The 14,056-nt window shown below is 34.1% G+C and overlaps 1 protein-coding gene across 16 annotated transcripts in view; it reads right to left on the bottom strand.

Annotated features, from left to right (window-relative positions):
• MYCBP2 (MYC binding protein 2) overlaps nucleotides 1–14,056 on the bottom strand; it is a 259,127-nt gene that overhangs the window by 49,002 nt on the left and 196,069 nt on the right. For all 16 annotated transcript variants that reach the window (XM_072782680.1, XM_072782681.1, XM_072782690.1 and 13 more), the window contains one exon: nucleotides 705–2,348. In XM_072782680.1, coding sequence (XP_072638781.1) covers nucleotides 705–2,348 — 1,644 coding nt within the window. The remainder of the gene's footprint in view (nucleotides 1–704; nucleotides 2,349–14,056) is intronic.

The raw sequence follows: 14,056 nt of genomic DNA, 5'->3' as shown, positions 1-14,056 counted from the left end.
GTGAATTTTGGAATACTTATCAACTGTTAAAGAAATCCTACATTTATCTAAAATACAGTCTTCTGATTAAACAGCTGAGATCAGTTCCATAGGAAAATGCCCAAGGAAATCAGTATAGTCTAATTTAATTTACAATTTTTAATAGGCAAATACTAAAATTGAAGGAGACCTAATACTGGGATTTTTCCTATGTGTGTGGACATGTCATTATTTCTATTGTACCTTAAAAAGTATCCTTTGGGTAACACATAAAACATTTAAAAATAAAGTGTTCCAGACTGTGATATATTAAGATGCCATTATGCTATACTGTATAAGAAATTAGCACAGTATAAGAAATTCTACCAATTTTCCACAAAAACAATACTGATGATGCATTTTACATAAAGTTTCCCGGGATGCCTGGGTGGCTCAGTGGTTGAGCATCAGCTTCTGGCTCAGAGTGTGATCCTGGGATTTTGGATCCAGTCCCACATCGGGCTCCCTACATGAAGCCTGTTTCTCCCTCTGCCTATGGCTCTGCTTCTCTGTGTCTCTCATGAATAAATAAATAAGATCTTAAAAAAAAAAAGTTTCCCTTTAACAATTTATACAGCAGCTCAAGTTAGAAATTATTTAGTTCAAAAAAAAAAAAGAAGTTATTGAGTTCATTTTTTTTTTTTTATACAAAGTACTTATAATACAGATTCAAGAATACTGTTTACCTGGGTGAGCCTGTCTCATGTGATAGGTCACTGGGTATGGATGGGATTCTCCACACAGCTCACAGATGGTATCTTTCTCTGGTCCTCCCACTGCCAGCTGGGCCATCTCACCAAACAAATTACCCCTGGGCCGAACTTCTGTCTTTTCCTTTTTCTTTTTGTCTTTTTTGGCCTTCTTATTCTCTTTTTCACACTCTTTCTTTTTAAGGACTGCACAAGAACCGGGACTTGGAAAAATCATATTCTGGGAAGCTGCTTTGATAGTGGCCAAAGAGATATCTTCCCAAAAAGCTACTAAATGTTGTAAAGTTAAGGGAAGAGGAGATTTGGACTTCATCGGGTGGTGCATGGACATTTCAAAAGTGGCTTCAGTTTTCCCATCCTCACATTTTTCATGCAGGGGCGGTTCTTTAAGCATAGATAACACCTTATTTTTGTTGATACTACCCATTTTAGATATATCTGGTCCATGGGGTGCAATATTAAACATATTTAGTGCAGATGATATCTCCAATGAATGTCTATTTTTTAATTTGGTTTCCTTTTCTTCTGTAGGCTGTTGACTGTTTAAACTATTTCTTATAGGAGCATGTTCTTTGGAAAGTTCAGGATTAAATTTTAGGAAAGAGGAACAAGCCATTGCATCGTGTACTATGCCTTCATGCCACAGGAAAGAAGCAAAGACTGCTCTGGCACACTCCGCCACAGAAGGAGACATGGCTTGCTTGGCTGGCTCTAAAGGTTTAGATCCATCTCCTTTAAAGAGAAAGCTAGATTTTTCCTTTTTGGGCCTGGTGTGCCTATTAGCACATTTTCTACTAATTTTGGGGGATGCTCTCATTTCCTGTTCATCTTTCAGTGGTGCTTTTCCTATACTGAAATGAACTTTATTTGAACTTTCATCAACACTCTTAAATTCACTGCTTTCATCACAAGTGCTATCTGTTAGACTATTTGTTTTTAAAGTACTTGAAGTGCAGACTTCGACCACCTCACTGTGAAGGTTTTCTTGTACCACGTGGGGAGAAGGAGCTCTATTTTCAGATCCAGGGGAATCTTTAGAATCCTTTGGGACTGGTTTTGGTTTTGGTGATGTTGATCGTCCCCTTAATGGTTCTGTGAGTGGCATTTTCTTCTTGCGTAGAGTATCTGGGTCAAGTGTGTAAGAGTCTGATTTAGAACGTTCCCGAGGAGGATCAAGTTTAGTCTTAACAGGAGCAGTGCTTTTCTGAGGTAGATTTTTATCATGTGGTGAGGAGGAGCGTGGAGAACTAGCACCAGATGGGCTAGACCTATTGGCTGGGAGAGTCTTTGGCTTAGGAGATGATGATCGAGAACCTGGCCCTGGGGATTCAGCTCTAAAGCTAGAAGACATCCTCCCATCAGATTTTAGTGTCTGCAAGGTGTTGTGATTGGGGGACAAAGACCTACTATGAGAGTCTGACCTCAACTTTGCAGCATCAGATTTCAACATAAGGGATTCACTAGCTGATAAACCTTCTGTACCCCTTGGCTTCTTCTGATCAGCAGTAGTCCGGCTCACACGTCCCTCAGGTTTAAGTGATCTGCTGTGTTTGGAGGAAAGTTCTGATTTTCCTGATGTAGAGACTGGTCTAGAAGATGTTGAGATAGTTCCTCGGTCACCTGTATGATCCATTTCATAGTGAAACTTGTTAATAAAACTATAACTTACTGACAATATAGCCACTAGATACTAAAATAAAAACATAGCTAAAAAATTTATATTATCATAGACAAAAATACATGAAGAATAAAGGAACAAAGGGAACTATTTCTCATAAAATTTCTATTGCATCATTATACAATCATTTCCACCAAAAACTATTTTCATGGATGCACAAGAAACTGAACAAACAATACCTATGCATCAGTATGAATTATCCATGATATCTGAATCTCAGCCCTAGTACAATAATTAATTAGAATCTAAATTCAGGGACAGACTAGAAAGAAAAAAGCATTACTAATATTTTTAAATAAGAAATTAGGAAAACCTATGTATTTTAAAATTTAAGTAGTCTGGCTAAATTTCCGGTAGAGTCATACTTCATATCCTTACTAGGATAATGGTACAGATCTTACTAATTAGAAAACTGAATTTATAGATAGATACATTTATTATTTTTAAGTACACAAATACATACAATTAGGCCAATAAAAAACTGCTTAGGAAACATTCTAATGATTGGATTAGAATTTATAATTAATATATGAATGCCCGAAAGTTATTATTTAATTACCTGTAATTCAGGCAGTCTATTGTTTATAAACAGATTGTATTCTAAAAGTTTATTTAATTAATTAAGTTTAGCTGGTGAGAACTTAGAGCTTGTGTCCTCTTGGAAAAAGAACAAATGGCGGGAATCTTCAGAATTAGTAGTTTAAGTCTGAATCATAAGGCCTTGAAATAAGGAGTCAGGAAAATAACAGAAAAAAAGAAAAAGAAAAAATATCCCTTTTTCCTAGGCAGAGCACTAGGTATTTCTACAGGGACACCATTTGTTTTTGGCATCCTGGCCCTCATGACATACCTCTTCTTCCTCATACTTTCCTTTGAGGCATTAAAGCCAGGGTGTCCTTGTCACCAGTAAGTGGTCAACCTAAACATTACCTTTCGTCCCTAAAATAAAAACGTCTACCTTTCATGCATATACTAATATTCTAACTAATATTAATTAGTTGTGAGGGAAAAACAATCTGATTAAAGTGATTCAAGTGGTATTAAAAACTCAAAATCCATAAACCTTGCTAGAAGTATTTACATTTTTTAAAAAAAGGGTATTTGGTAAATTGAGATAGATCTCTTACCTAGCTATATTGCAGATATTTCTCTCTCTTTTTTAAAGGGATGCAAACCAATCTGGATAATGTAGGGAAATGTCTTTTGGCTGGGTTATGTGCATGTGCAAGGGCACATATACGTTTGTAGTCAACACCCTAGTTGTCTATAGGTCAAAGCTGTATTACCACGAAATCTCCCCTCCTAATAAGGTTCATAAGGTCCATAAGGACTGGTATCTTTGTCCGTTACTCTTCACTGATATACTGTCAAGAATAGGTCTTGGGATATAGTACATGCTCAATAAATACTTTTTCCTTCTGCTATTCCCAAATTTCAGATTCTCTGAAAATTACATTTTTTATAATTATGACTCCCAAAGCCACAGGGCAGAGTTAACTGTAGCCATTATGGTGTAAGGGTCAGATGCATGCAAGTCTTTTAATTCTGTAGTAAAATAATGAAGTAGGGCAAATAGCCTATCTAAGGCATATTAATGAACAGAACAGTTGTTTTAATTGCAATATGTTCAGAATAATTATTCTTATTCTTTGGATGAACAAAATAACTATACTAACTATAATGCTCTTCAGTTTCTATAGTTCTTTATTATTCTATCATGAATTTCATTTATCATATGTAGCATGTATTCTTTGTATAAAAAGCATATAAGAGACTGGGCTAAATGGAGGGAAAAGTGGTGAAAAAACCACAATATGGAAAAAAAATTTAGATACTGATGCTCTTGGTAGAACACAGATAAAAAGAAAATCTTGAAAAATAAGTACTCTCAAACTGTACAAAAGTAGTTTAATAAACTCTTGCTCATCTTATTGATCTAGTAATAGAGCCATAGAGCTAATTTTATAAACAAATAAATTGTGTTTGGTAGAATTAAACACCAGTCTAGCTCCTTCCACTAATTTTCAATGTGTGATGTTTGGAGTACTATTTTGTTACTTATTTGATAGCTAGAAGTGCTTTCATCATCACATTTATTTCAGAAGCTGAACCATATGTAACAGTAAAAGTAGACAAGTAAACAGTAAATCTTTTATGTTTGCCAGCTCTCTCTCTAAGAGGTCACTTCATGAATTGAAACAGGTTTGCTTTCTAAATCAAGGTGTGCAATTTCTCATAAAGGGAAATCTCTGTGGTTGGCTGAACTATATGGAATCTTACAAATATCAGGAACACCACTTGTCATACACTAGCAAAACATGTATGCTATACAAAGGGTTAGACAGTACATGTGCTTGTATACCTCATTTCTTTGCCTCTAGTCGTGGTGAATATTTTCTCAAGAACTGTAAATGGTGATAGCTGAATACCTTTTAGGAGTCCAAGTACATAAATAATACAGAATTATTTCTTCCTGAACTGTTAGTTGCCAAATTATAATCATATCCTTTTGAAAAATTTACTTTTCCAAAATATATTTCATCTATTTTTTTTTAAAGAGTGTCATGTTTTGTTTATTAAGTGTGGTAAAACCATGTGCTAAGTAATTAGGTTTTAAAAGTTTTAGAGCATGTAGTATTGGTAAAAACTGTCATGTTGTAGTTGCTTGAAATATCAATACACATAAACAAACACTGTTAAAAATCTTTAGAGCATACATAGTACTTTCACATTCATCACTTAATTTAGTTTAATGATTACATTTATCATCTGTGTTAATAGGCAAAAACTGTCTAATCTCAATGGAATTCTGAAGAAAAAATAATACAGGACAGGATGGAAATTTAATACATTCAAACAATGTAGTAAACATGTTATGTATTCATTCATTAATGACCTGTGTAATTTTTTCATGCCAAAATCATAAATCATCAGGTTATGTGATACCACACTATTGTTAACATACCATAATATAATACTAAATTGTGCTATGCCATTACTATGTATCAGATTATACAACAGTATTTTTTGTAGAGATCAGGTTCTACAATACTATTATCCTAAGAATATATAGTATTACTGTCAACTGTAAAAACGATAAAAAGGTTTCACCGATTTCTAAGAAAAAGGAAAATTAGTTGAAAAACTTATGCAATATATTAACCATTGGTGCAAAAATAATTTGATAAAATTTTCTTAAAATGCAGGATTTTAAGTTTAATTGAAATTACTTTAAGACAAAAAAATGAGTAGGCGTCAAAGTCTCATAAAAGACCAAAAACGTATTTTTAAACTGTCTGAAATTTTATCATCATAGTAGTTTGAATATTTCTAAATTTAAAATATTAAAACTAAGTGGCTAAGAAAATGATATTAGGAAGACTCAATGCCAAACGGGACATGTAGGCTTATACCTATGTATCTAATATATGTATATCTATCCTGATAATTAGGTCAAATTAAAAAACTTCAACTTAATTATCAAAGTGGTTTTCATAAAAAAAACTAAAAAAAGGAAAATGACTTAACATTCCATAACAGGAAATAAGTTTGTAAGACTAAACCTATCACATGAGATACTATGTTTTTACAGATCACCATGTGCTTTTTATGTCTTATATACCATCTTGTTCTGATAAAATATTGACTTTACACCTCCCCAAATCAGGCATTTCATTCTATATATCTATTTTGTTTTTAAAGACCTTAATAGGTTTGAAATTAAGTAAAAGTCATATTTAACCTACAGATAATAATAAACATGCATATCAATTAGGATAATTAGTACCATAATAGTGAATGGACATAATACAAATTACCCCGAGATACCAAATTTTAAATAAAATGATAAACTTTAATCTCAAAAAATGGAATGGGATGGAAATGACTGAGGTGAACTAATAAAACTTTATTGAAACCTCCTATGTTCACTATAAATGGCCCATCCGTGAATGCACGCATACCCACCCTTGAGTTTGTGAGACAGAGATGAGAGAGCAGAGGCAGGCCCAGCTACACCATAAGTTTTGTAAATGCGCTCGCGAGAAGCAAGGTTGTGAGATGGAGATTCTATAGTGGAAAACATTGGCAAAGAAGCAGCACAGATTCAATGGAAAAAAAATTCAGCAGAGAACACAAGCAGAAACAAAGCATTTCAAATGGTATGCACAATCATCTTATTAAAAAGTTTATATCCTGCTAAATTTTCCAACAGGTTTATATTTTTCTAAAATTAAAACTGAAAACAAAGGTCAAATTGATTCAAATTAATAAAGATAGCTCCAAATGCATTGAAAGTTAAGGCTCATCATTCTCATAAATCAAATCTGAACATTCCTTTTTAGACTAATATTTCTTTAGCTCAGTTTTCTTTTCTTTGGTGCTCATTTACTTATAAATAAAAGTTTATAAGTAAATTTTCTTTTGTAAACAGTGAAATACAGAAATATTATTTACAAATTAGCACAGCTACTGTTACCTGGTTTTCTGTATGGACACATGATTGATTTTTCCAATATGTATGGAAACATTTAGGGTTGACTACTTTCTGAGTCCACCTTTGGTGGGAAATATAAGTGCTACTACCAATATTTAGTGTTTGTTCTGTAGAGACTATTACTGGGATACCAAATTTTGTTTATAAAAAGTTTTGCGACACAAACAAAGCAAAGCAAATTTACAAGTCACTGAAAAATGCCACATTAATGATTTACCATGCAGAAAATGAAGTACTTAAAATTATTCATCTTTTTTTCCAAATAATTAATAGAACCTCTAAACTGTAGTCTTTTAAAAGTAGTATCTAAAAACAAAAATCTATCGGGATGCCTGGGTGGCTCAGTGGTTGAGCACCTGCCTTTAGTCCAGGGTGTGATCCTGGAGTCCCAGGACCGCGTCCCACATCAGACACCCTGCATGGAGCCTGCTTCTCCCTCTGCCTATGTCTCTGCCTTCTTTCTCTCTGTGTCTCTCATGAATAAATAAGTAAAATCTTTAAAAAACAAAATCTATCTAAATCTGAAAACAAAACCCATTTTATTTAAAATTTTAACTCATGGTGATGACAATAAATGTAATCAATTGAGTTGAAATAAATTCAGGTGGTAAGGAGATAACTTTCATGTTATTGAAACAAACAAAAAAAAGGATACAACATATGTCTTTTTCTCAAAATAGAAAAAGTAATCATTGACTAGTTTATTAGTGTGGTCAAGATTTAAGATAAACTACTCAGAAGCCAAGAAGTCATTCCATGCAAGGTACTGACTCTACAGTACGTGTTAGACACTGTTCTAGGAATTGAAGATAAAATGAACGAAAATAAAGTCCATGCTCTGATGGAGTTTATCTTCAGGTAAAAGGAGAGATAACAAGCAAATATATATCAAGTGGCAATGATCTCAGGAGCCAAAAGCAGGCAGATGCTGAGTGACATTCTATGCTTGGAGAGGACCAGTTATGGAGTGGGGTCCAGAAGAGACAAAATCCTGGGGCATTCCTAGAAAGACAGAACAGAGGAGGATGCAGAAAAGAGAAATGAATAGTTGATGAGGAAGTAAAATATCCAGCAGAACGTGTTTTAGGGGGAAAAAAAAAAGAGGGAACAGAACTCTGTCACACACAGCTGACAGATCAACTACAATGAGATCCTAGTACTGATGAACAAAAGTGACTAGGGTAACTTTTGTGAATAAGGACTACTGCAAGGACCCTTGCAGTGGTTCAAGATAGAAAGGTAGGCATGCATGGAGAGATGGGATATACGTGCCCTCAACTCATCATCTAAGTTAAAAAAAAATTAAGATTTTAATGTTTTTGAGCAACCTTGTTTTTGAAATACATAAAACCTCAAAGGTAACCAGGCACTGCAAAAGGAATTCTGCTATTTAAATCTCATATAATACAAAGTCTGCAACTCTCACTGAAAATATCAGTTAGGAGGGTGTCAGCTTTCTAATGGAAAAGTTAATTCAAGAGGAATTCAAACTGCAAATGTAAGGATACGGTCTTGTGGTTTGCTTGTTAAAATCTGTGAAGACCAGGGTTTAGTAGGACATAGGAGCAGGAATCAGAATACTATCTTAATTGGAAGCACCCATAAACATAAATGTGAAAAACAAGGCACTTTGTAGGATAAGATGTTAGAAGTTTAAGGACAAGCTCCTGGAAAAGATTTTTAAGCCCCAACAGCTTTAAAGTCTTTTCAATATGTTACAAAGCCAAGAGAGATTGAATTCCTAGGTATGATTCACAGTGAATAAGAAACATTTTTTGAAAGTCTACAAAAGGTTACTGTTAAATACCTAAAGAAATTAAGCTGTGACTACAGACAGCGCTTGTTCTATGCATTTAATTTTTACAAAATTTGCTCATACTTGAACATAGTCTGATATAGTTAACTTTTTAAGATCTATATTTTTCCTCTTAAAAAGAAAAGCAATCCTTAAAATATACACCAATATCTATGCACAAAAGAAAGTCAATAAATTTTCAGGCAATTTGTTGGAAACTAAATCATGTTCTTTTTAAAATATCATTTTATAGGCAAAACAACCAATTATTAAATTCACCTCTGTGGAATTTTGATTATTTTGGGTGCAACATATAGTTCACTAAAGAGAGTATTAAAAACAATATAAAAACAAGATTTTCCTCCAGTACTCATTTGAAGTCAGTGTTGTGTGTTTGGTATAAAATATCCCTTTATTAACTACACAGTTCTTTATGTGTCATTTATTCTTTGTTTTGGATCCCAACCATTAAGTTCCCTGGGGAACTTAGTTCATTTTCTGATCACAGCAACTTTGAGTTCACTATAAATTGTACTTGAAAAAATCACTCCCTAGATACTGATAATAATAAAAAATAGTATACTTTAGTTTACGATAAGAAAAGCATTCTTGTTTCAGTTTAACAAGGACAAATTGTGGTTTTGCTGTGAATATTAGAACCTTGACCTTGTCACTGGAAACATAAACTGGAAGAATCAAGGAACATGTCACCATCTGGTGGCAGCACACAAAACTGCAGTTCTGGGATTTAAAACGGTTTTTACTCTTTTTCATTGTTAAATCAACAATTAAGCAATGATCAGAAATGTTAAACAGTATTAGAAGGGACACTATGTTTCAAATACATTATATTTAAGAGGTAACGTGTGTCTAACTGCATCACCTATGTCACTATTCCTGATATCAGACAGGGGAAGTAATATTCATGGAGATTTTTCCACAGAATATCCTCTAGGAGGCTACAAATAGCTGGCAGAAATAATCTTCAGCATCTATTTTTGCTTCTCGTCTTTTTTTCTTAATCCTGAGGCAATACAGCAGTTATGAATTTTATAGTCTCAGTAAAATTACTAAATGCAATCCTAACATAGCTACTTGAAAGAATTTAAGGAAGTTTTATAAATAAATCTATGATAACTCATATTTCACTGTATTCTGTCCTACATTTATGTGTGTGTATATATTTTTAAAATGTAGAAAATAAATCTAATTCTATAGATTCTTCACAAGCAATGATCATAAAATTTCACTGAGTTTACAGTAGAACGATAGGGACAGTGTTCCTGACCTTCTTCACCGGATTTAAATCCCAGTACTGTACATTTGTATCCTGCTCTCAATAGCACTTCAGATATTTTTGTATAGATGTATAGTATAGATGCCTACAGTAGGCAATAAATGGTGAGGTCGAATCTGATATTCTGGAAATTATTTTAAAATTATCTATTTTTAAAGATGTAAAAAACCCTAGTTTATTGGTTCTTGAGAATATTTAAGTTAAACATTCAACCTGACCAAAAAGATGTGAGTGACCAAACAACATGCAGATAAAAAAAATAAGTATAATTATAATTCCCACTTCTGTCTACTAATTTTTTGGAGGATTTAAGATACAGTGATATTAATAATTACATACTCTTAGCTAGCAGCTGTCTGGATGGAAGACTTTAGATGCAATATCTCTGCATGATCAGTATATACAGAATCCTAGTAAATGTATCAGGAAAAAAGCTGGATTATGAGAATGCTAAAGGAGTTTAAGAAATGGAATAGGAAATAAAATTTATTCACATTAATGCTAGTATACTAAATGAATTATAAATAATGAAAGCTAGAAGAAAATTTCCAACTGAGGGATAAAACAGAAACAAGCTTTTCATTAGAATGTAACATTAACCCCCATGATAAGAAAGTCGAAAGGAAGATGGATGAAAATCTGTAAGGTGGATAGCCCCCAAAATACAATGTGTTTCTGAATGACTTCTACATATAACTGCACCTGCCTAAAGCATACTCATGGCATATTACTAAATACATAGTAACTTCCAAGTAACTATGGTTTAGGGATGTAAGAGGGGGAAGCATATCATTTCAGAGTTTGTGATGCCAGAGATAGGAAAATTCTGAGCAAAATTTGGTGGGTCTGTATCTTGGGCCTTAGAAAGAATAATTTCAAAAAGTTCCATGAAAAGGTTATTACTCCTTAAGCAATAGTGTGAGGCACAATAGGGCTGGGGATGCTCTCAAAAATAAAAATCTGGCTCGCCACAGACCTATTACTCGTGAAGCAAAAAATGGTAACTATAGATCAAAGAAATCAGACACTTTGTCCAGGTTCATTTTATGTTAACTACATCCTGCCTTCAGATGGACACAATACTTACGTAGCACGAAGACAGCTAAAACCCAAACCCAAACAAAAAGGCTTTTAGGAAGATACTTAATGTTTGAAGAAAGAAAAAAAGACCAGGCACATAAATAAAAGGTTCCATTCGTGCCACACCTTCATCGTGGGCAGGTAAGCAAATGGACAAATTCTGTAGTATGATTACAGTCTACAATAGAAAGGACCTCTAAGTCTTGGAAACAAAGCTGGCTTTTATACTAACATTTATAGTAATATGTGAAAATAGTGTTACTAGATGAAGAACCAATCTCAAGACAAGTCATAAAGTTATGCTGTAAAAATGTACACTAAGGGGTCGCTAGGAAACCTCAATAGTCTCTTTCCAAACTCTTTCTTGCCACTCCTTCCACAATGAGAATAAACTGCTCTCTTTCAGGCTGTGACTTCCTCCAATCTTCCTTGGAGCATAAGAGATGTTAGGTGTTTGCATCAAAAGGCAATACTGATACCAGCAAATAACATTTACCAGGCACTTCACTTTACAAATGGAGTAAACTGGGCTCAGATTAAGTAACCTAATACATAAAACTAATAAGTGGCTGGGGGGTGGGAGGTCGGGGGAACACCTGGGTGGCTCAGGGGTTGAGCTTCTGCCTTCAGCTCAGGTCATGATCCTGGGGTCCTGGGACCTAGTCCCGCATTGGGCTTCCTGTGGGGAGCCTGTTTCTTCCTCTGCTATGTCTCTCTGTGTCTCTCATGAATAAAAAAATAAAATCTTTAAAAAAACAAAGTGGCTGGAGGAGAAATTTGAATTTTAAGAATTTCTACAACTTCACTTCTATAAGCTAAATAAACACAGTGCTTTACTATATATTAGTATTCTCAAATGTAAATAAATATGCATGCAGACACTCAAGTAGCCCTTTTCAGTCACATTTAGCAATTTTTTGGTCTCATTTAAGAATGTAACCTACAGGTATAATAGAAAAACTCCTGTTGTAAGGTAACCTTAAGGTTTCCTATCTGAGTGTGAAAGTCCTGTCAAAATAACAGAATAACCTAACAAACTAACATTTATTACATGATACATGTTTAAAATGTCTGGGAGAATAGTAAATTTTCTTCATTATCATTTTTTCTATAAGAAAAATAAAAACAAACTATTTAGCCTTCTGGACAGTGGATATAAAATGCCTATGTTAAAGACAGTCATTGGAATAGTTTCTTAGTTGAAGGATCTTGCTTAAGTATAAACTCAGAATTATCATAACTCAGTATAAATTCAGAATTATTTGACATTGTACTATCATACTATAGTCTTTTTAATTAGTACTAAAATATTCTTCCTCCTCTTTGAAGATGTACTGTGAGTAAATACTGGAATGTCTATCATAAAATAACAAGAAATACACGATCTTAAATTCACAGTTTACACCAAAGAAAGTGATAATCTTAGGCATTTACAATCAATAAATATTCCTTCAATACCTATGATTTGTAAGGCTCAGTCAAGGGCTATGGGACGGAAAATGATGCTTTCAAAAGGAATGAGTAAAGATAGTGAAAATAAGGGATGCCTGGGTGGCTCAGCGGCTGAGCGTCTGCCTTTGGCTCAGGGTGTGATCCTGGAGTCCTGGGATTCAGTCCCACATCGGGCTTCATGCATGGAGCCTGCTTCTCCCTCTTTCTTCTATTTCTGCCTATGTCTCTGCCTCTCTCTCTGTATGTCTCTCATGAATAAATAAATATTTTTTTTAAAAGATAGTGAAAATAAGAGGGGTAATATTCTTACAGAAAAGCAGGCAGAGATATAATTCTCCACCTCAGTTCACTAGAACCTTATTACAAAATTGCTCACTAATTCTAAAACCTACATAAATAATTTGAAATAAAAAAGTAAATTATAGAACAGTAAAGAAGAAGCCTAAGATACAGACTTCTATCTCTTTCATGCCTATCCTTGCATAAGACAAGGGAAATCTGTAGTTTTATTTCTATAATTATTCTATTTCACTAGGATAACAGTTGAAATAATTTGTGGGTATATATAATTTTGCTAGTTTCAAAAATTACCAAATTAGTTTAATGTACCAGAATAAATATCAATTCCAAAGATTAGTGAAAAACTATTCCTCAGTTTATTTTTATTTTAATTTTTATTTATTTATGATAGGCACACAGTGAGAGAGAGAGAGGTGGAGACACAGGCTGAGGGAGAAGCAGGCTCCATGCACTGGGAGCCCAATGTGGGACTTAATCCCGGATCTCCAGGATCGCGCCCTGGGCCAAAGGCAGGTGCCAAACCGCTGCGCCACCCAGGGATCCCTATTCCTCACTTTAAAAAAAAGCAAAACAAAACCTAAAGAATTACTGATAATAACACTCACAGAAATTCTAGATACAGTGAATATGTGGGGCAGTTTATGTGTGTCTATATGTAGAGCTTATATATTTAACTGGGAACTTGAGTTATAACATTTAGGAAAATTGTTTTTCTTTCCAACTATGTTGCATTCTTAAAATTAAACTATAAAGGAAAATAACCAACCCAAACAAAACTAATACTGTGGGTGATAAATGTAGATGGATTTTTTTTTTTTTTTTTGTAGATGGAAATTTAAAAACACATACCGGGGGACCTGGGTGGCACAGCCAGTTAAAGTATCTGACTCTAGTTTTCCACTCAGGTCATGATCTCAGGGTTGTGAGATTGAGCCCTGTGTCAGGCTCTGTGCTCAGCATGGAGTTTGCCCGAGTTTCTCTCTTTCTCCCTCTGACCCTTTCTTCTTCCACCCCTGTCATTTGCTCTCTCTCAAATCAATCAATCTTAAAAAAAAAAAACGACAAAAAAACAAAAACCCACACATATTAAAGGCCAGTTTTGGCAGCATTACTTATTAGCACACAAAGGTGAATATTTAAAACACAGCCTTTGTAGTCAGTAAGACTAGTTTCATGTTCTGGCTCTACCATTTTATTGTATGTGTTTCTAGGGAAAATCCTTTACCCTGAG

The sequence above is a fragment of the Canis lupus genome, chromosome 17 (assembly GCF_048164855.1).
Source record: "Canis lupus baileyi chromosome 17, mCanLup2.hap1, whole genome shotgun sequence".
NCBI classification, from domain to species: Eukaryota; Metazoa; Chordata; class Mammalia; order Carnivora; family Canidae; genus Canis; species Canis lupus.
Note: the sequence above shows the minus strand (reverse complement) of the source record. Positions and strands in the feature narration are given on the sequence as shown.